This window comes from Bos mutus, chromosome 27 (assembly GCF_027580195.1).
Source record: "Bos mutus isolate GX-2022 chromosome 27, NWIPB_WYAK_1.1, whole genome shotgun sequence".
Classification (NCBI taxonomy): domain Eukaryota; kingdom Metazoa; phylum Chordata; class Mammalia; order Artiodactyla; family Bovidae; genus Bos; species Bos mutus.
In genome coordinates, this window is record NC_091643.1 from 8,944,784 (window position 1) to 8,965,990 (window position 21,207).

General features: G+C 55.6%; 1 protein-coding gene across 10 annotated transcripts in view; it reads left to right on the forward strand.

Moving 5' to 3' along the window:
* ANK1 (ankyrin 1) overlaps positions 1-21,207 on the forward strand; it is a 111,278-nt gene that overhangs the window by 45,840 nt on the left and 44,231 nt on the right. For 8 of the 10 annotated variants that reach the window (XR_011462872.1, XR_011462871.1, XM_070364243.1 and 5 more), the window contains exons 14-29: positions 61-258; positions 694-792; positions 1,927-2,025; positions 5,309-5,506; positions 8,199-8,297; positions 10,499-10,597; positions 11,324-11,422; positions 12,496-12,588; positions 13,083-13,155; positions 13,906-13,929; positions 15,314-15,407; positions 16,801-16,879; positions 18,917-19,014; positions 19,100-19,324; positions 20,459-20,613; positions 20,900-21,111. Coding sequence is in view for 8 of the 10 variants with exons in the window: in XM_070364243.1 (XP_070220344.1) it covers positions 61-258; positions 694-792; positions 1,927-2,025; positions 5,309-5,506; positions 8,199-8,297; positions 10,499-10,597; positions 11,324-11,422; positions 12,496-12,588; positions 13,083-13,155; positions 13,906-13,929; positions 15,314-15,407; positions 16,801-16,879; positions 18,917-19,014; positions 19,100-19,324; positions 20,459-20,613; positions 20,900-21,111 (1,944 nt within the window). In the remaining 2 variants the exon portion in view is untranslated. The remainder of the gene's footprint in view (positions 1-60; positions 259-693; positions 793-1,926; positions 2,026-5,308; positions 5,507-8,198; positions 8,298-10,498; positions 10,598-11,323; positions 11,423-12,495; positions 12,589-13,082; positions 13,156-13,905; positions 13,930-15,313; positions 15,408-16,800; positions 16,880-18,916; positions 19,015-19,099; positions 19,325-20,458; positions 20,614-20,899; positions 21,112-21,207) is intronic. The other 2 variants (XM_070364238.1, XM_070364242.1) reach the window with 1 other exon arrangement.

The following is a 21,207-nucleotide window of genomic DNA, read 5'->3' on the forward strand; positions in this document are numbered from 1 at the left end:
ATGAAGAGTTGGGTTAAGTAACCTTAGCGTCCTGTTCTTTGTTTTCGCTCTGGGTTCCAGGATGACCAGACCCCACTTCACTGTGCAGCTCGCATTGGCCACACAAACATGGTGAAGCTCCTGCTAGAAAATAATGCCAACCCCAACCTGGCCACCACTGCCGGGCACACCCCTCTGCACATCGCGGCCCGAGAGGGCCACGTGGAGACGGCACTGGCCCTTCTGGAAAAGGAGGCGTCCCAGGCGTGCATGACGAAGGTATGGCCTTGCTCCTCCTGTGGTCCAGAAGCAGCAGGCTGGTCTCCGCTGGGTCCCAGGCTGGGGAGGGCCGTCCCGCCCCTGTGTTGCCTTGAACTGTAGTTTCTCATCCACCCACCCGGCCTTCATCCTTCATCATGGAATGTCTCAGGGTCTGCCCTGAACAATCCAGGTGGGTTCTGGAATGAGAGAAGGATGACGGTCCAGCCCCGGCCTTCAGCTCACTGGCTGTCAAATAACAGCACAAGCAGTCTGACTCCGTCACAAGAGGACTGGTTGCCAGTCCGGGGTGTCTAAGAGGGACCGCCCATTCCGTGACTTTTCCTGCATCTCTGTGCCAGCCGGGGTGGGCGCCTCCTTGGCCGCATGCAGACCCTTTCCCTGGGGAGGACAGCGGAGGCTCCCAGGCTTCTGAGAGCCAGTGTTTCTCCTCAGAAAGGATTTACCCCTCTCCACGTGGCAGCCAAGTACGGGAAGGTGCGCATGGCAGAGCTGCTGCTGGAGCACGATGCACACCCTAACGCCGCCGGGAAGGTGAGCTTGACCTCGCGTTCCATCCGGGGTCAGATTGGAGCCAGGATGGAGGCGCAGCTTCCCACGGGTGGTGGCATCTCTACCTTGTGAATGGGTGGCCACGCGGGGAGAGTGGCCTCTGGGGGCACTGATCTTCCTGATGATGCCGCGCCCTTCTAGAAAGACCTGGTGGCCCCTCTGAGCCAGAGTGATGAGGGCACTGCCCCGTCGGCCACAGGACTGAGGAGGTGACCCTCCAGGAGTGAGGTGACTCCCAGGAGTGAGGAGGTGGCCCCCAGGAGTGAGATGACCCCCAGGAGTGAGGAGGTGACCCCCCAGGAGTGAGGTGACCCTCCAGGACTGAGGAGGTGGCCCCCAGGAGTGAGGTGACCCCCAGGAGTGAGGAGGTGACCCCCCAGGAGAGAGGTGACCCTCCAGGACTGAGGAGGTGGCCCCCAGGAGTGAGGTGACCCCCAGGAGTGAGGAGGTGACCCCCCAGGAGAGAGGTGACCCTCCAGGACTGAGGAGGTGGCCCCCAGGAGTGAGGTGACCCCCAGGAGTGAGGAGGTGACCCCCCAGGAGTGAGGTGACCCCCAGGAGTGAGGAGGTGGCCCCCAGGAGTGAGGTGACCCCCAGGAGTGAGGAGGTGACCCCCCCCAGGAGTGAGGTGACCCCCAGGAGTGAAGAGGTGACCCCTCAGGAGTGAGGTGGTGACCCCCAGGAGTGAGGAGGTGACCCTCTCAGGAGTGAGGAGGTGGCCCCCAGGACTGAGGGGGTGACCCCCCAGGAGTGAGGAGGTGACCCTCTCAGGAGTGAGGAGGTGGCCCCCAGGACTGAGGGGGTGACCCCCTAGGACTGAAGAGGTGACCCTCTCAGGACTGAGGAAGTGACCCCCCAGGACTGAGGAGGTGGCCCCCAGGACTGGGGAGGTGACCCTCAGGAGTGAGGAGATGACCCCCTAGGACTGAGGGGTGACTCCCAGGACTAAGGGGGTGGCCCAGGTTCCACTGGCTGTGTTCTCCAGTGGCCGGGCTCTGACATGGCTCTTCCGTGGATTTCCTGGGTAGCAGAAGTAACACGGACCCCTAGGCCTGGCTCCTGGGGCCTGGCCAGGAGGCCGCCCCATGAGTGAAGGCTGTCCCCGTCCCCCCACAGAGCGGCCTGACCCCCCTGCATGTGGCCGTGCACCACAACCACCTGGACGTCGTCCGGCTGCTGCTGCCCCGGGGCGGATCCCCGCACAGCCCCGCCTTGGTAAGCCTCCCGGTCGGTGCCCACCCCAGCCCCACCCCGGCCCCACCCCCTGGGACCCTGCTCTCACCCCCCAACCCCGGGGTGGGCTGTGGCTGCTGCTGCCACGGGGCGGCTCCCTACACAGCCCTGCCTGGGTAAGCCTCCCTGCTGGTGCCTGCCCCGGCCCCACCCTGGGACCCCGCTCTCAGCCCCCCACCCCCACCCCAGGGTGGGCTGTGGCTGCTGCTGGGGGACCAGGAGCGGGGCAGGAGGCAGGAGCACTTCCCACCACAGGCCACCTCCCAGAGGGGGGACTCGTTCACCCAACAGATGTGTCCTCAAGCCTGACATCAGATGTCAGCATGTACAGCGTGCTCTTGATGCTGGGACAGGGTCCCCCCTGGAGAACATTCCGGGTGGGGGGTGATCTTGTGCTCTTGATGCTCGGACAGGGGACAGACACACTTGGAGAATATTTGGGGCGGGGGATAAACTTGCCAGAACCTGGAAGTGCAGAACCTGTTTTAAAGGCGGGTAGTCTCCCCCAGCTCTGTTTTCTTCCTGAGTTCAGGCTCTGAAGCGGTCCTCCTTCCGTCCATACATTACACAGGGATGCATGGCCACTGGCCGGCCTCATGCCAGCCCCTGAGATGCTCAGAGTCGCGGGTCCATCACCCCCGAGTGACCCTGAGTGTAGGCAGCAGGTGGGGCTTATGTTAGAGAGGACTGCAGGGGGCAGAACAAGGTACAGAGATGAAGCTGGACACCAGCATCACTGGGGGGCAGGCTGCCCTGCTGCGGGATGAGATGAGAGGGTGGCAAGATCTGCAGGGGCAGAGGGGCCTTGGGGTTGGTGGCCGTGCAGAGGAGGGTGAGGAGAGGGAGCAGGGCTTGAGGGCTAAGGACACACGTGGTCTCTCCACTCACAGTTAGATGGACAGTCGAGACTCAGAAGAAAGGAAAGTGAGAGTGAGGATAATTTATGGATTTTGGGGGCGGGGAGCAAACCCCCGTGCTCAACCCTTCAGCAGGAGGGGTCTCGGGTGGGTCAGAGTATGATTCCAGCCCACCCCTGCGGACCCTCGTGGGGACGCAACCTGGTCGGGGAAGATCGTGCCAGCCTTCAGATTGCCCTCCCCACTCGGATCGGATGCTCTCTGAAATGTACAGCATCACCTTCCTGCAGACACAGCACACAGTCTCTCCCAGACACCCTGTCTCCTTGGGCTCCAGTCCCCCCCACCCCGAGCTCTTGTAGCAGAGCCCGCATCGCTGCGCAGACAGCACGCGGCCCCACGGGGGACGTGACTTACTCCTGCCTCTAAAAATAAAACTGCTGGACTCCCCTCCTCCTCGCACCCCCCCCTTATATAAAAGAAATCGGAGCCAGCCCCATGGTATTTAAAGAGAGCTTTATCCACACATAAACCCTGTACAGATGGGTTTTGTTTCCATGGCAAAAAATAGTTTCCAAAGTAGTCTGGCAATTTTGTAGAATTTCACATGCAAATCTCTCTGCACCCAAACCAAACCCTTCCCTTTCTAATTTCAACGCTGATGTTGTTTTAACGTTGAGGCAGCTCTCTCTCCAGCGTGTGCATTCCTTTGTACGTGCTCACTGCTTGGGGAAAGAGGAGCCTTTTACGGCTCCCGTCATCTCTCCCTGACTCGCCTGCCCCTTCTCTCATCACCTAGAGAAGGTCATTCATTGCCTGTAGTCCTGGCTTGGAGGGAGCTCCAAGGGGCTGGCCCCTGATTTGAGACAGACAGTTGCTCTTGTATCTTGGTTTTAACCGGGGGTCACCTGGCAGCCTGAGCTCCAGGGCAAGCTTGCCTGTTGCCAGGACAGGATGCTGTTCTTGCCAGCAGACATCTTCCACTGTCTGCCCTAGTGGCCTGGACTCCTGATTATACCAACAAGAATAATTGCTGGAGTTCCTGTCCTCTTCACGGTGGAAGTCCTTGATCCTTGTTTCCATGCAGGGAATGGAATGCAGGTTGCAGTGATGCACCCTGGGTGAGCATCAGCCTCACCACACTGCATCCTGACCCAGGAGCTTTTCAGAATGCAGAATCTGGGGCCCGCCTAGTCAGAATCTGCACTTTAACAAGATCCCACGTGATTTCATACACACTCGAGTCTGAGAAGCAGGGCTCCGGCTAAAAGCACTTGCATTCTGAAGCCAGAAGATTGTCTGATGCTCAGAGAGAAGGCTCTCCATGTGGGCCTGACTCCAGATCTCAGGCCTGATCCACCGAACCCCGCCTCTCTCCTTGGCACCCTCTTAATACAGTACAAAACTCATTTTGTTTAATTAATTTTACTACAATCGAAATGCCAATCTTGTCAGGGGAACACAGCCTCCAAAGGATTTAATGTTTTCTCATAACATAATCCAGTCTAAAAGGAGGAACACTAGAATGGTCTTACATAATTCCTCGAAAGAGAATGGTTTCTGTCATTCAGTTTCCTTCTTTGGGTAAGTGACTTTTCCTTTCCCCATAAAATCCACTATGGAGACGGATCTTACCCTGTCCCTCGGTGCTTAAAACTGGGATTTTACTGTATTGGTCCACGTCCGCCTTGGACCACCATTTCTGTATCCATTCATCTGTCAAAGGACATCTAGGTTGCTTCCACGTCCCAGCTACACTATCCACTTTTAATGGCTTAAAAAAGTACAAACGGGCATCTAGAGGTCATTGACTCTTTTGGCCCTAGTCACACAGCTGGTTAAAGTAGATCAGGGACTTGTAAAGTGACTGTCCTCCAGTAAAAATTAATAAAAAACAAAAGTGAGCCAAGGACTGACTCCACGTCCGCAGGTCCCTCGCCAGGGGCTTGTCCTCTTACACCACCTGCCTGAAGCCACAGAGCTTGGGGGAGCTCTTGGGCCAGCCGCACAGGGAACCAGAAAGAGCTCTCTTCTTCCTCCTCCATGACCTGTCTGGGATGCTGTTCTCATGGCAGGAAGGAGGGTCTTGTATTTTCATCCCCACCTAGCCTGCTGGTTGTTCTATAGGCTGCCTGGCTGAATCCTAGCATCTGTTGGGGACAGGGCACTCACGCCCAGAACATAGATGGAGAGAACGGGAACAGGGCTCTGCTGGTCTGGGAGCCTCTCCAAACCCAGTGGACTCGGTCAGTTTGTTTGTTTACTGAAGTGACCCTCCCGGGTGACACAGCCTTAAATCAGACCTCCTGGCCCCGCCTCGGAGGATAGGATCTCAACCAGAAGGCATGCGCTCAGCTTGTCAACTCAGCACTCCTGTAAGCAGGCTCTGGGGGCCCCTTCCATTTCAGAACGGCTACACACCTCTGCACATCGCCGCCAAGCAGAACCAGCTGGAGGTGGCCCGCAGTCTGCTGCAGTACGGGGGCTCGGCGAACGCGGAGTCGGTGCAAGGCGTGACCCCCCTCCACCTGGCGGCTCAGGAGGGCCACGCAGAGATGGTGGCTCTCCTGCTGTCCAAGCAGGCCAACGGGAACCTGGGCAACAAGGTAAACGCGTCTGCGATTTTCCTGTAGACGCGATCGCGTTGGGGCCAGCTGAAGCCTAGGCACGCCTATGCTGTGCCCGGGTTCTGAATTAGGTGATGTACGTGTGTGTGTGTGTGTGTGTGTGTGACCCTTACAACAGCCCTGTGTAGGTTTTAGCTCAGTTTTATAAATGAATGAACAGGTTCAGAAAGGTTGCTAATTTCAAGATTGTAGGACCCCATGCCTACCTGATGCCAAAGCTGGTCCTTCCTAAATAGAATGACTCAAGAACCCACACAAAGATCACTGTTGAAATCCACTGCATGCTTTCCCACATAGAGGCCAGTTTCTACATTCAGGAATCTATGAAGTTGGAACTAAATATTCTTTTTCTGTAGGGAAGGCATTGTTTTCAATGCCGACCTGTCCCTTAATGGGATTATCAGTCCAGGGACTATTGGCGTGTGAGTAGAAAACCCTCCTGGTGTAGCGACCTGTGGAGGGAGGACCTGGGAATTTGTTCCCCGCTGATGTCCTTGTGGTTTTCATCAGCGTCTCCAAGGAATGCATGGCCCGGGAAAGGCTACGAGTCCCTCCTTTTGTTTTTTGTTTTGTTTTGTAACTTTTAAGCTTTTTGTTTTGTTTTGGGCTATAGCCAGTTAGGAACGTCGTGATAGTTTCAGTTGAACAGTGAAGGGACTCAGCCCCACTTATCCATGTATCTATTCTCCCCCAAACTCCCCTCCCATCCAGGCTGCCACAAAACATCGAGCAGAGTTCCCCGTGCTATACACTAAGACCTTGTTGGTTATCTATTTAATAGACAACAGTGTGTACATATCAATCCTCAACTCCCTAACTATCTCTTCCCCCAATCCATTCCTCCAGAAACCATAAGTTCGTTCTCTAAGTCTGTAAGAGTCACTTCTTTTATTAAGCAGCTGTTTTATTGAAATATAACTCCCATACCATAAACTTCACTGGTTTGAACTGTACTATTTGGTGGTTTGGGGTATATTTGCAGAATTGAATGAACACCACCACTGCCTAACTTCCGGACATTCCTGCCACCCCAGAAGGAAACCTCAGACCCATTAGTGGCCACATCCCATCTCCCTCAAACCCCCGTCCCCTGGCGACCATTCATCTGCTCTCTGTCACTGTGAATTTGCCTGTTCTGGACATTTCTTGTAAATGGAATCATACACTATAAAGAGTCACTTCTTTAGATGATACATGAAGGTAATACAGTTTCAGAAGGGCAAGCATTTTAAGGATAACTTAATATTTCTTTAAGAACCTACTGGATCTACTGGCTCTTTCTGGACAGGTTTGGACAGGTGACCCCCAAGAGGGAACCGTTAGGGCAGCACCATTATACTGGTCTCCTGCTGGTGCCATTTAAGTGAGCTCTGTCAGGGACCAGGGGCTGGATGGCAAAGCTTTGCCCTGGAGACACGCCCACCCATCCACACCCACCGTCACCCGGCAGGCTACTGTGTTATCCCAGGGGTTGGGCACGGCACCCAGTAGCTGGGGCTGACCCAGGACCTGTTCTTCTCTGGGCATCCTTGCCCACTTGTGCTGGCTTCAGTGTGGGGGGCACTGCCCCTGGGCCTCCCGTCAGCTGGGGGGAAAGGACAGATGGTAGGGGAGGATGAGTGGAGTTTCTGGAGAGGGGGCAGCCCCATTTGCCTCACGGTTAGTAAGGCTTGTAGAGTCAGATACAGGAGATAGAAGGCTTTCCTGGCATTTTTGTGTGAGTGCCCACATATCAAGCAAGATTTCTGGAGTATTATTATCTTTGTGAGACAGATGGACTTCCCTGGTAGCTCAGATGGTGAAGAGTCCACCTATAATGCTGGAAACCTGGGTTCGATCCCTGGGTTAGAAAGATCCCCTGGAGAAGGGAATGGGGCTACCCATTCCAGTATTCTTGCCTGGAAAATTCCATGGACAGAGGAGCCTGGCGGGCTACAGTCCATGGGGTCGCAAAGAGTCGGACACGACTGAGCGACTGACACTATACTATGCCCTGTGAGAAGGATGTGATAAGAGCTCCAAGAATCTGGCTTTTTTTGGTCCCAGCAGGATCTTCTATCGTTCCATCCTTTTTCCAGTGAAGCACTGGCTGGGTGTACGGAGCACAGACTGCATTTACATGGCACATCTTGTTTTACAACGTGTTTTTGTCTCTGTTTTCTCAAGCGAGCCTTCCTTTGCCCTTGAAATTTGTCAGTGATAATCCCTATTTTCTCAATAAGCAAACCAAAACTTTGAAGCTCATCTCAAGTCATGGAAATAAGAAATGTTACCACTGAAATGGACAATAAAGTTCATGTAGTTCAGATATCAGCAAACTATGGCCTGAAGGCCAAATCTGGCCCACAACTTGTTTGTATAAATAAAGTTTTATTGGAACACATGCCCATTTGTTTACCTGTTGGCACGCATGCTTTCTCACTATAACTGATGCAGTTAAGCCCAAAATATTGATGATCTGGCTCTTAGCAGAAGCCATTGCTGACCTCTGGTTTAGTTCAACCACTTCATGTTTTCGCTAAGGATGTGGTGGCCTAGAAGAGCTTGCCCAAGGTCAAACAGCCGGTTGGTGGCTACAGAGCCAAGTTTGACTCCCAAACCTCAGTGCTTTCCCAGCGTGACCCAGAACTCTATCTTGGCTGCAAACTGATGAACTTCTTTTCCTTCCCAGAGTGGACTCACTCCCCTCCATCTGGTCGCACAAGAAGGCCACATTCCAGTGGCAGACGTGCTGATCAAACACGGTGTCACGGTGGACGCCACCACCCGGGTAAGTACCACAGCCTGCATCCTGTCCACACCTTCCCCCTGCGCCCACGGGCCTGCCCGCTCTGGCCTCCCTCACTGGTCCATCCCAGGAGTTTGGAAACCCCAAGGCCACCATGGCCCATTCTTGTCTGCCACTTCCTAGGGGCAGCAGTGGACCCCAGGCCAGTGGACTCACTTTCCAGTGGGGAGTTTAAGAAGTTGGTTAGAACTTTGAGCCTCTGTAGTGAGTCACGATTCCAATCTCTGTCTTACATGAGCCAGGTGTCAAAATGTCAGGCTTCCCTGGATGTACTGGAGAATTCCATGCCTTCTAGTCTGGCATTTGGCTCGGATTGGTCAGCATTCCTTGAGCCTCTGTGTGCAGAGGGTTGGTGGGGGTGTGGGGGGCGGCTCTGGGGTGGGGGATGGAGAACAACCCAGTGCCCAGCACACAGTGGATTCTGCTTCGAGGCACCTGCAGATGATGTAAGAGGCAGGAAGGGACAGTGGGTGTGATGTCCGATGCGAGGAGGGCACTAGTGAGCCAGAGGGAGCATAAAGGGAGGAGAGGGTCTCTCCATTTGGTGGGAAAAGGAGGCTTCCTGGAAGAGGCATCATTTTGTTCCTTTTCACTGCAAGGCAAGTGTATTAAATGAAACAGACAAAGCAACACCCCTCCAACCCCAGCCCCCTCCAGAGCCCACCCGGAACACCAGTCGGCAGTGTGACGTTAAAGGCTCCCAGAAAAATCCGAGACATCTTTTATCCCCAACTGCCTACAGCCTCTACAGGAACCTGCTTAAAACCCAAGAATGTTCTGGATCTTTGAGGTCCTCTCGCCAGCCCAGTTTAGTCTTTTGGGATCTTGCCCTGAGAGATCCTATACTGTGAGTTAGAACTTGTTGCTGCTTTTGTTCAGTGGCTAAGTCTTGTCCAACTCTGCGTCCCCACGCACTGCGGCACACCAGGCTTCCCTGCCCTTCACCGTCTCCCGGAGTTTGTTCAAGCTCATGTCCATTGAGTCAGAGATGCCATCCAACCGTCTCATCCTCTGTCACCCCCTTCTCCTGCTCTCAATCTTCCCCAGCATAAGGGCCTTTTCCTGTGAGTCGTTTCTTCGCATTACGTGGCCAAAGTACTGCAGGTTCAGCTTCAGCATCAGTCCTTCCAATGAAGATTCAGGGTTGATTTCCTTTAGGATGGACTGGTGTGACCTCCTTGCTTTCCAGTGGACTCTTAAGAATCTTCTCCAACACCACAGTTGGAAAGCATCAGTTCCTCAGTGCTCAGCCTTCCTTATGGTCCAACTCTCACATCCATACATGACTACTGGAAAAACCATAGCTTTGGCTAGACGGATCTTTGTTAGACCTTAGAGATCTCAAAGCCAGCCCATCACTTCAGGTCCAGCCTGCAGGGTCTGGATCCAGATGGTCTCTGGGATTAGGCTCCGCAGGACACTTAGGGGCCTGGAGAGCCTTGGCCTGTCAGCCTATGGAGGGAGCACTAAGATATTCAGCAGAACAACTTCCTTGAGAATTATCTCCTCTGTGGACAAAATTCAAGTGAATAAATACGCAAAGTCCACTCATTTCAAGCCATGGCCAGTTCCTACCATCATGGTACATGACTGTACCACCTGGTAGCCCAGATAGCAGGGCAAGGCGGGTCTTGTCCGGGTCAGCGGGGACCTCCTTCTCATGCAAGGCCCCTGCCCTCCCAGCTTCCCCTGCTCTCCAAGTGACCCTTCTTGGCTTCTGTAGCACGGTCTCTCCCGCCTTTCCTCCTCCCTCTTTGCTCCCTGCTCCCCACCCTCTTTTCTGAACTCCCTGTAAATATTGCCTCAGTTCCGTGAGCCCCACTTTTTTCTTGCCATACTTCATCTGGGTGTATGGCACCCATGGGTGCCTCCTTGCCAGGCCCTCTTCCCCAGACCCAGGGCCGGTTTTCCCATTACCCGCTTGGCTACCCACCTTGAGTCTCTCCTGATCACCTCATGCTGCTCTTGCCCGACACCAAGCCCTGTGCCCCTCCCAGGCCCCTGGCCTCCGACAGCCTAGACAGCTGACCCCAGGGAGCCGCTGCCAGCCTTGCCAAGGCCTCCTCATCCATCTTCCCCTTTACCGCTGTTACCGTGCGAGTTTCCTTCTCGTCCAGCTCAGAGTGTCTTGTGTGGTCCCCAGAAGCCCTGCCAGTCACCCTCTCTCCTCTCTTACTTTCCAGATGGGTTACACTCCACTCCATGTGGCCAGTCATTACGGGAACATCAAGCTGGTGAAGTTTCTGCTACAGCACAAGGCAGACGTCAATGCCAAGACCAAGGTATGGGGATGCCCAAGACAGAGACACGCTGGGACCACCCCACTTTGCTTCAGGGCTTGCACCTGAACAAACATCTCCTCCAGCAACAAAATTACAAAGAATCTATAAGGGACTAAAAATAACCTCGTACCTGAGCAGCTGGGGCAAGTCATGGACGACAAGATACACAGAGACCAAAAACCCAACTGCCACTTATAAAGAGCCGGGAGCAAAAACAGGCTGTCAGAACCAAAAGCAGGGTCCTGTGCATGCCCCCTGCACGCAATACCATCCAAAGGCAAACCGCCTGAGTCACCCCTCCAGCCTGACCCTTGGACCCGCCCCTACCATGACTCCATGTCAGGAACCAGCTTGTCCCTTCCCCCTGGGGAGCAAGCAAGGGAGCCTGGTACTTGTTTTCAACCCCCCATCCCCGCTGCAGCAGGGGCCCCAGTAAAGCCTTGCCTGAGTTTCTTGTCTGTCCTCTGATCAATTTCTATTGACTGGAAAAGCCGAGGACCCTGGTCGGTAACAAGACCAGTGCCAAACAGAGGCACCTAGAATCACTCTGGGCACACGTGGGGCTCCGCCACAATTTTCAGCTTTGACGCTGGAGGAAGAAATGGGGAAAACGCTTTTTTTATTTTTTTACTTTGCATACAGAAGACATAGGCTCTGTGGTGGGTGGGCAGTGCTAGCTCATTTCTGTTGGTAGCTCATCCTCCCAAACGTCTACCCGCTTTACAGCTCGGATACAGCCCCTTGCATCAGGCGGCTCAACAGGGCCATACGGACATTGTGACACTGCTTCTCAAACATGGTGCTTCCCCAAACGAGGTCAGCGCGGTGAGTACCGCCCAGGGTCCTGATCCAGAGAGCTGCTCTCATAGGGGCCGCTGAGATGTCCCTTCACCGGGGAAGCTCAGGTCAGCCTCCAGTGTGTCTGGGGCCCGAACAGGCTCCCAGGGGCATGGGGCCTCTGTCTGGAAGGTGGAAGTTTATCCTAGAAGCATCGCTTACCCTCCCCCTTTTATTTTTATTTAAATGCTGTCAAAACCCTCCACAAAATCCCTGCTAAAATCTGTGAAGCTGTTCTCAGTGTGACGAGAGTGAACAGAACCAAATGTCTTGGGTGGGTCCTGATGTTTGGGGTTCTCGGGGTCTTCAGCCACGTCAGCGGTCACTGTTCAGAGGTCACTTCCTCCCCGGGCAGTGGGACTGTCAGAGATACTGGTTTATCTCCGTGACTGCTTCCAGCTTGGACAGCATGAGGACCTTTGATTGTTGCTGTGGTTGCTGAAGCCATAGCTGTGGATGGGGCCCAGTCTGCATGGGGTAGACCCTGGAAGCAGAGAACTTTGAAAGGGCATGGGTTCAATCCCTGGTCAGGGAACTGAGGTCCCATATGCCATGTGGTATGGCCAAAAAGTTAAAAAAAGAAAAAAGAAGGAAAGCCTCATTATCCATTTCGTTTCAGTTAGTTCTTCCCTTTAAAATCAGAGTAGAAATTTGCTCCTCCCTTATTTTCTGGTGACGTGATTTCCAGCTGGCCTGAAAAGAGTTCACTTAAGTGTGTGGGTTCTTTGAACTGTTTCCATGATCAGTAACTGACACCCGAAGACCCAGCCTTGGGAGCCATGGGCAGTACCACCCGGGGCCCTCTTATTCCTGCAACCCCAGCTGGTGTCTCCCCGACCCTGACCTTCCCACTGCCTCCCTCTTGGCCGCTCTTGACTTCGGTGGCGAGATCTCCTCTGAACACCCAGCACTGGCAGTTTAAGTACCCCAGCACCCCGTCTCCTTGAGCACCACTGACCACACCCGTCTGGGTGCACACGTGTGCAGGGTCTTGCTCCGGGGGTGAATGACTGGGGTGTGGGTCTGGGCTGATCACGCCGTCCATCTGCTCTTCTCCCCAGAATGGAACCACGCCTCTGGCCATAGCCAAGCGCTTGGGCTACATTTCTGTAACAGACGTGCTCAAGGTTGTCACCGACGAAACCACTGTCCAGGTACATCTACTCCTCCCCTGCACACCCACCTCAGACTTGCACAGCCTGCAGGTTGCCCCAGGGGGTGCCCTGGGAAGTGGAGCATGATCTGGAGTCCTGGGATTCCTGAGGGAAGCTTGAAGCCCAAAGAATTGAGGGTTGGGGGTGCAGTGCGGGGTTGACGGGGGCGGGATGGAGGGCAGTTCCTCCTCCATCAGGTGGGGCTTTACTGCCACCTGGTGGCCAGAAGAGTTGGGGCGTTGACCAGACCAAGGGGTGGCCCAGATGGAGTTGAGGGTAGGAACCAGGCAACCAGAAGCTGGAGTTCCGTTCATCTCCCTCTATGGTTCCTGCCAGACGCCAGAGACACTCTTAGCTGTCCTTTTCCTCATCTGGGACAAACCTCACTTCTTATCTCCTTCCGGTCTCCACTGTCATAACCAGATAACTGCCGGCTGGGTGAAAGGGCCCACTGCTGTGTTGGGGTTGAATTCCTCGCTTTTTTCTCTTTTCAGTTGATCACGGACAAGCACCGGATGAGCTTCCCAGAGACGGTGGATGAGATTCTGGATGTCTCTGAAGATGAAGGTACAGGCTGGGATCCATACCACATGTGGGTCGAGTCAGGCTGAAGGGGGCACTCGGGGCTCTGAACACTCACTCAGGGGGCCTCTGGCCACCACCTCGGGTCACCAGGTCGTCAGAGTCGCAGCTGGACAGAACCACTTTCTAATGATGCTGTCCGTTATTGAAAGGGCTTCTCTAATGTGATTTTAGGAGAAGGAAATCTACATCACAGAGATTAAAAATAGAAAATCCCAGAAAGTTGCATAAATACACGTGTGTTTGCATATAGCATCCCTGGAGTGTGATTCTGCTCAGATCAGCTCTCAGAGCCGCAAGGAACTGTCATAAAATTCCACCTGTGTGTTCCTTGTGCTTTGAAACAAATAGCAAGCTGTTTGATTTAAAACGCGTAAGAATTCCCTTTCATCAGCTGCTCTTCAGACCACACGGTGCGTCAGTCGGTTTTGGGGGTGGATCCATTATGAAATGACTGTATTCACTTCTGTGGGCCGCAGGGTACTTCTAGCACTTTTCCTGCCCCAAGTACACCTGTCTCCTCGCTGAAATTGGAAGAGAATCCTCATGATAAAGAAGGGTGGGGATGGACCAGATGATCTCTCTGGCCCCTTCCATCTTGGTAACCCAGGGGTTGTGTAGCTTGGTGGGCTAGGTGGTAAAAGCTCTCCTGAACGCCCTTGAATGAAACACCTCTCACTTTACCTGACTTCAATCCTGTCCTTCCTTAAACATGGCTCTTTCTTTGCTTTCCAGGAACTGCTCATATAACTATAATGGGTATGAAACTCTCTGTTCCCTGTGGTCCTTTCTCATGAGTGCATTTCACCCTCAGCAACCCAGGCTCTCACTAATCCACCCCTGCTTTCCATAACAATCAGAGCTTGACTCAAACAGGACTTTTCCGCCTGTAAGGTCCATGCCCTGGCGGGCGGCTCTGGCCAGTCCACATCTGTGTCCATGCCACTTCCCCTGTGTCTGTGGTCATAACTGCATGAGCTGCTGTGGTTCCATCCTGTAGGCTCCTGATCACAAGGCCAGGAGGGGCCGCTGAGGGGCAGGAAAGGACTCTGCAAGGCCCAGGGCCCCCGCTCCAGGGCAAGGAGGACAGAGGATCAAAGAGGCAGAGTCGGGGTTGCAGACAGAGGTTGAACCTCCTGGCGATGGGCTTCGGGAATGCGGATTCAGCCTCTGAGGTTACATAAGTCCCTAGTGCCTCTCCAGACGGATGGGCTCTGTTCCACGGGGGTTTGTTCTTCTGTTGCATGTGATGTGGAAGAGAACAGAAGCACCTCTTTAGAGAAAGAGCACCCTCCACAAGGGCTGTTCTGAAGTGGAACTTGTCAGGCAAAGAAGGTTCCTTCCAGGTCTTCCCTGGTGGTCCAATGGTTAAGACTTTGCACTTCCAGAGCAGGGGGTGTGAGTTTGAGCCCTGGTCAGAGCTTCCCTGGTAGCTGAGCTGGTAAAGAATCCCCCTGCAATGTGGGAGATCTGGGTTCGATTCCTTGGTCAGGAAGATCCCCTGGTGAAGGGAATAGCTACCCACTCCAGTACTCTTGGGCTTTCCTGGTGGCTCAGCTGGTAAAGAATCCACCTGCAATGCAGGAGACCTGGGTTCGATTCCTGGGCTGGGAAGATGTAGGCTACTTACTCCAGTTTTCTTGGGCTTCCCTGGTGGCTCAGCTGGTAAAGAATCCCGCTGCAGTGCGGGAGACCCTAGTTTGATCCCTGGGTTGGGAAGATCCCCTGGAGGAGGGAAAGGCTACCCACTCTAGTATTCTGGCCTGGAGAATTCCATGGACCATATAGTCCATGGGGTCACAAAGAGTCGGACATGATTGAGCGACTTGCAGTTTCAGGGAACTAATCCCACATGTTGCAAGGCATGGCACCACCCCTCCCCACCACCCCCAAAAGGAAGAAAGTTCCTTCTGATTGAGTTATCTTCTCCAAAGCCTGGTGCAGTCTATGTTAGGGACTGGCTGCCCGGCTCCAGGGCTGTTGGTTGAAGATGAAGATGTTGCTATGGTCCCCTACGAGCATCAGAGACTTTGTCCCATGCCCTGGCTGGGGCGAGCGTTGAGAGGGGGAGCAGGAAAAACACTTTTTAAAAAGAAAGAGGGTATTTCCTTCCTATCACTCACTTAAACTTGTGTGGTTTCAGGGGAGGATCTTGGCCCCAGGGCAGAGAGGCCGGATGCCAGGGATGTAGATGAAGAGAAAGAGCTGCTGGATTTCGTGCCGAAGCTGGACCAAGTGTAAGAAATGCTCCCTTTGTGGGTGGGGAGGAGGTCTCCCTCCCCGGACTCAAGGTAGAAGATTCCGGAGCAGGGAGGTTCCAGGAAGCCTGGGCCTGGACAGAGAGCTGGTCCAGTGTCTTAGGATAAGCCAGCCCTGCACCAGGGGTGCCAGGCAGGGGCAGAGGTCCCTTCTAGAGCCTTCCACCCTCCCTGGGGTCCCTGCCTCCCACTGTTCCTCCTCCCCTCCCTCAGTGCTCTATCCACACCCCTCCCCCTTTCAAACACTCAGTTTTGCACTAGAAAAATCCACTGAGGGAGATCCCATTAGAAACCATTGTCAAAAAAGGGGTGGGTTATTATAGGATGGAGTTTCCCTGGTGGCTCAGAGGGTAAAGAATCTGCCTGCAATGTGGGAGACCCAGGTTCGATCCCTGGGTTGGGAAGATCCCCTGGAGGAGGGCACGGCAACCCACTCCAGTATTTTTGCCTGGAGAGTCTCATGGACAGAGGAGCCTGGCGGGCTACAGTCCATGGGGTCGCAAAGAAGCAGATACAGCTGAGTGACTAACACACACACGTGTTATAGGATTATATGAAATCACATGTGTGAAATTTTGAAAATTGTAAAGCACCATAGAATTTAGAGAACCTTTCATTCAATTAAGAAATTTAAATAATAAGAAAGAAACTATTGCCAAGCTGAGCTCACAGGCCAACCATGTCCCTCCATCAGCTGGTCCATTAGGGACTGTCCACAGAGGGTCTGCGCTGCCTGGCAGGTGTTCCTCATTCCTCCGGGAATGCAGTGAGCCGCTCCCAAGTGCATGTGTTGGCGCATGCAGGGATTCTGTGAACGAATGTGAAAGCAACAACTTTGTAGAAACACCGAGCCCTTTGGGGTTTTCTGAAAAGACAGTCATGTGCTGGCTTGCCCCAGGGCTTATGAGGGCCATGGACCAAGGAGAAGGGAACCTGTGATTAGTATTACTGAACTTCAGTTAAAAACACAAAACTAAGACCTCGACCACAGAGAACCTACAGATGTATCTGGTAGAATGAAAACACACACCCAGTGGTCAGAATGAGATGTTACGGCCAGAGCGAGAGTTCCCTCAACAAGGGGACTAAGGCTACAGAACTGGGGTGGTGCGTGCAGGAAGACTTCCTGGAGGAGGCAGTCTTTCAACTCGGTCTCAAGACAGGCTCTGGGGATAGGCCTAGAGGTGGAGAGGGGAGGCCAGGATGTAGCACCTGTGCCAGTGGGGTTCAGATGGTGGCGGCCGGGGCCGGGGGTGGTCAGATTGGATAGTGATCCTGGGGGTACAGAAATGTCTCACTGAGGTGCCCGGTGGAAGATGATGGGCTATGCAAAAGGATCGTGCCCTGATGTCCCAGTGTCTTCGGCATACAGGGTAGAATCTCCAGCCATCCCGCGGATTCCCTGCGTCACACCTGAGACAGTGGTGATCAGAGCCGATGAGCCAGATCAGGTGAGACGCGTCCTTTCTCTTACTTCCTCTTGGCAGGGGAACAGATTCCCCAGGCAGTGATTGCTCTGAGATGACCTGAAGCGCGGGAAGAATTCATAAAGCTCACAGTACTTACCAAGCGCCGCAGAGCCCAGGTTTCAGTGTCTTCTGCGGCAGCTGTGCCCCCAGCAGTCATATAGCCCCAGCTCTTGGAGATCTGAGAGTCTGAGAGCCTGAGGGTGCCGGGATGCCCTCGTGCTAGTCTCTGTGGGGCTGAGAACTGGCAGCACAAGTTCTGGCTCCAAAGCCCATGTTCTCTTGCACACACGCCCTGAGCACACGCCGTCTGCACCCGTGGGGCCATGGGTCCCGGGACCAGAGAGGGAGCCCCAGGCTGCAGCTGCACTTCTGTGGAGCTGCGGGCAATTCCGGAACTTGGCACCTTTTTGTTTCACATCCGTAAAATGGGACAGTTTCTGCCTCACATTCCTCAAGGGATTACTGGGAGCTTAAAAATACCAGTCCAGGTGGAAAGGGGATGTCAAGGAGAGCTGTCCCCAGTGTGGCCGTTACTCATTATAATACCCTATTTGTGGCTTCCCTCAATGCCGCTTGAATTTGTCCCCCAAATGGGTGGGATGGCTTAAAACAATGTAATGCTCCTTGATTTGATTTTTATGCCAGCTGGCACTTTTTTTCCCCCAGGGCAAAGGGGTTTTCTGGGATCAGAAGGAAGCAGTGTAGTGTTTAGAGGTTGGAAACGGCCGCCCTGAGCTTGGTCACTGAACCAGACCTGTCGGTTTTCCAGCAAAGGCTGGTCTCTTCCTCCGCTCTGAAGGGATGTGTGTCTGAAAGCAGCGGCCGAAGCCCTCGACCCAAGTGTGGCATTGGGAGAGGATGGCTGTGACACGGTCCAGTCAGCCCTCCCACCCTAGGGCAGGGCTGTGACGGTGGTGTCATGCCGTGGAGCCGGGGGGGAGTTTGGGAGATACGGTCAGATACGGCCCTGGCACTGCCATGGCACATTCACCCGGTTCTTCCGAAGACGGTGACGAGAAAGCTCCAAGGGAACCCAGGTTCTGCTGTTCCCTGGCCAACCGTGCGCTCTCAGGCCCTGCTAAGTCATGAACCGAGTCAGCAGGGGCTTCCTGGAGTCCTGCCAGATGCCCTGGAGGGGACCCCATGTGGGAGCAGATGGTCCAGCTGGGGAGGGTCTCAGAACGCAGAGGTTTGACTACCCAAGGGCTCAGCAGTGTTGAGGGTGGGGGGAGCCCTTCCAGATCAGAGTCAAGGGCAAGGGTTCTCAGAGGAGGTGAGAGGTGGACGATGCACAGGGTGGTCCAGCGAAGGAGATGGATGTGGGCGCCTGGGCCGATGGAGATGCCAGAGAGAGGGTCAAGTTGAGAATAAAGCTGGAGGGGTAGAATCTGAACCGATGCTCTTCGTGAGTCCTCACGATGGACATGCCCTGGGCCGAGGCAGCCTGAGGTCCTGCAATTACAGCATCACTGTGAGGAGGGGGAGCCGTCCCATTTGCAGAGGAAGAAGCGGGAAGCTCCCCTGCCCCTGGGATGGGGGGGTCTGTTCTCTTTCCCTTGATGCCCCAGTTCACGTGGCTTGCCCAGAGCCGAGCAGCTCATAGGTGATGGTGTGGGCTCCGGCGCCAACTTACGTGTGAAAAGGAGCTGCGTGGAGCTCACATGGAAGGGTTCATGGGGCAGGGGGGGCAGGGGGCAGGCCGGAAGTGCATGTGGCACGTAAGCTGAGACTGAGGCTGGAACGGGAAGGAGGACTTGCTCCAGTGTCGGAAGCCTGGCCCAGGGTCTTGAGCCGAGGAGAAGCTGTGTAGGTCCCAGGAGGCCTGTGCTCCCTTTTAGACTCTGGGCGAGCTTTGTCCCAAAGGGTCAGTGAGTTCTGGGTAGCACCTCCTTCGCTGGGCTCTTGGTGGCTGGCTGAGCCTCCCTGGCCTCTGCGTGAGGTCCACTGGCCAGGACCACTGGCTGTATCACCCGGGACCGTGGGTGATAACAGCTGGCCTTTCCCCCGCCCTGTCCCCAGGTGTCCAAAGAGTATGATGAAGACTCTCTGATCCCCAGCAGCCCGGCCACAGAGACCTCGGACAACATCAGCCCTGTAGCCAGCCCGGTGCACACGGGGTGAGTGCCCCGGGAGGGGCTGGCGGCCCTGGCCCCGCTCGCCCGCCCGCCGGGGAGAGGCCGACACGGACCCGCTGTGCCCTAGGTTCCTGGTGAGCTTCATGGTGGACGCCCGCGGGGGCTCCATGCGGGGCAGCCGGCACAACGGCCTGAGGGTGGTGGTCCCGCCGCGGACGTGCGCAGCGCCCACCCGCATCACCTGCCGCCTGGTGAAGCCCCAGAAGCTGCCCACGCCGCCGCCGCTGGCCGAGGAGGAGGGCCTGGCCAGCAGGGTCATCGCGCTGGGGCCCACGGGGGTCCAGTTTCTGAGGTGAGAGGTCGCTCCCCTGCCCCTGACCGGTCCCTGCCGCGCCCAGGCCGAGGGAAGGCGAGCCCGGAGTCCCCAGCCCGCCTGCTTTCTCTGTGTCCTGACTTGTCAGACCTAGAAGCCCCTGGGCTCCTAGGTACACGTAGGAGGCTGGTGCCTGGGGTGAGCTTAGCACCCTGAGGTCCTGGGTGACGCTCTTAGAAGGGGATGAAGACAGATACTTTGGAGGCCCCCCCGGGGTTTAGTTAAGTTCTGAAACGGTCTTCCTAGAAGACAGCCTTGCAGCCTTGTTCCCAAGGACAAGACTGATGGTTTCGGAGGCCCCCCTCATCTTTCCTGCCGCAGACCTGCTTCTCCTGGCAACCCTGCATCCTTCAGGCACCACGGGCTCCATGCTGGCACAGGCCTGGCCCAGGAGGCCCTGACCTCCCGTCTGCATCCATGGCCTGGCTTGCCCCCCCCCCGCCCCATCTTTCCTCCACCGACTGCAGAGCAGCTATAAACTTTCACGTTCATTTCCCCTTTAAATGTGACACTCAAGGCTGTCCTTCGCTTCCCTGGTGGCTCAGTGGTAAAGAATCTGCCTGCAGAGCAGGAGATGCAGGTTCGATCCTGGGGTCAGGAAGATCCCCTGGAGGAGGGCATGGCAACCTACTCCAGTATTCTTGCCTGGAGAATCCCATGGACAGAGGAAGCCTGGTGGGCTACAGCCCGTGGGGTTGCAAAGAGTCAGACACGACTCAGCAACTAAATAACAGCAATGACTACAACCATCCTCCCGAGGAAATGCCCCTGTCTAGGCTGACGGAGGAGGATGCTGAGGCTCAGAGGAGTTTGGTCCCCTGTCCAGGACATGGATGGGTTCTCAAAGTCAGGTCCAAGGTCAGGGTTATTCTGCCGAGCCTCAGCCGCATGGCCATGGCAGGACGCACCCTGTGAAGTGAGGTTGGGCCTGATGAGAGGGTCCTGGGGCATCTCGGGAACCTGAGGCAGGTCTGTCCGCTGTGAGGACCAGCCCATCCGGGGGGCTCCGCTGCCCCCTGCCTGCCTGCTCTTGCCTCCCAAGCCCACCGCCATCGCCCACATGGCACACACGCCTGCGTCCAGCCCCTCCCCTGTACCCTCTGTCCGCCCCAGCCCTGTCATCGTGGAGATCCCCCACTTCGCCTCCCAAGGCCGTGGGGACCGTGAGCTCGTGGTGCTGCGGAGTGAAAACGGCTCCGTGTGGAAGGAACACAAGAACCGCTATGGAGAGAGCTACCTGGACCAGATCCTCAATGGGATGGACGAAGGTGAGTAAGCCCCCAGGGGCCCAAGCAGCGCCTTCCTCCTGGAGGAGGGGATTTGAGGCTATGCTGGGGGTGGGCTGGCGGGGCCTCCTGGGGTGGGGGATGCCCTGAGAATCTAGGGACAGCCCAGCTCCGGCGCCGAGGCCCCCTGCAGCCTGGTCTCCTTATGCCGCTCCCTCGGGGCCTGGGCTCTCTCCCACCCCTGCAGGAGGGGGCCGCTGGAGCCAGGACGAGGGGCCCTGGGGCCTGCGGGGATGACCAGCGGGCGGGCGTTTGTGTGTGGTTGCAGAACTGGGGAGCCTGGAGGAGCTGGAGAAGAAGCGCGTCTGCCGCATCGTCACCACCGACTTCCCCCTGTACTTCGTCATCATGTCGCGGCTCTACCAGGACTACGACACCATCGGCCCCGAGGGCGGCTCTCTGACGAGCAAGCTGGTGCCCCTGGTGCAGGCCACCTTCCCCGAGAACGCGGTCACCAAGAGGGTGAAGCTGGCCCTACAGGTGATGCATGCAGCCCCTCCTTGGCTGCTGGGGCCCCGTCAACCTGGACTGGGTTCAAGGTGTCAGGGCCCTCGGAGAAAGCCTGTGTCCTTGGAG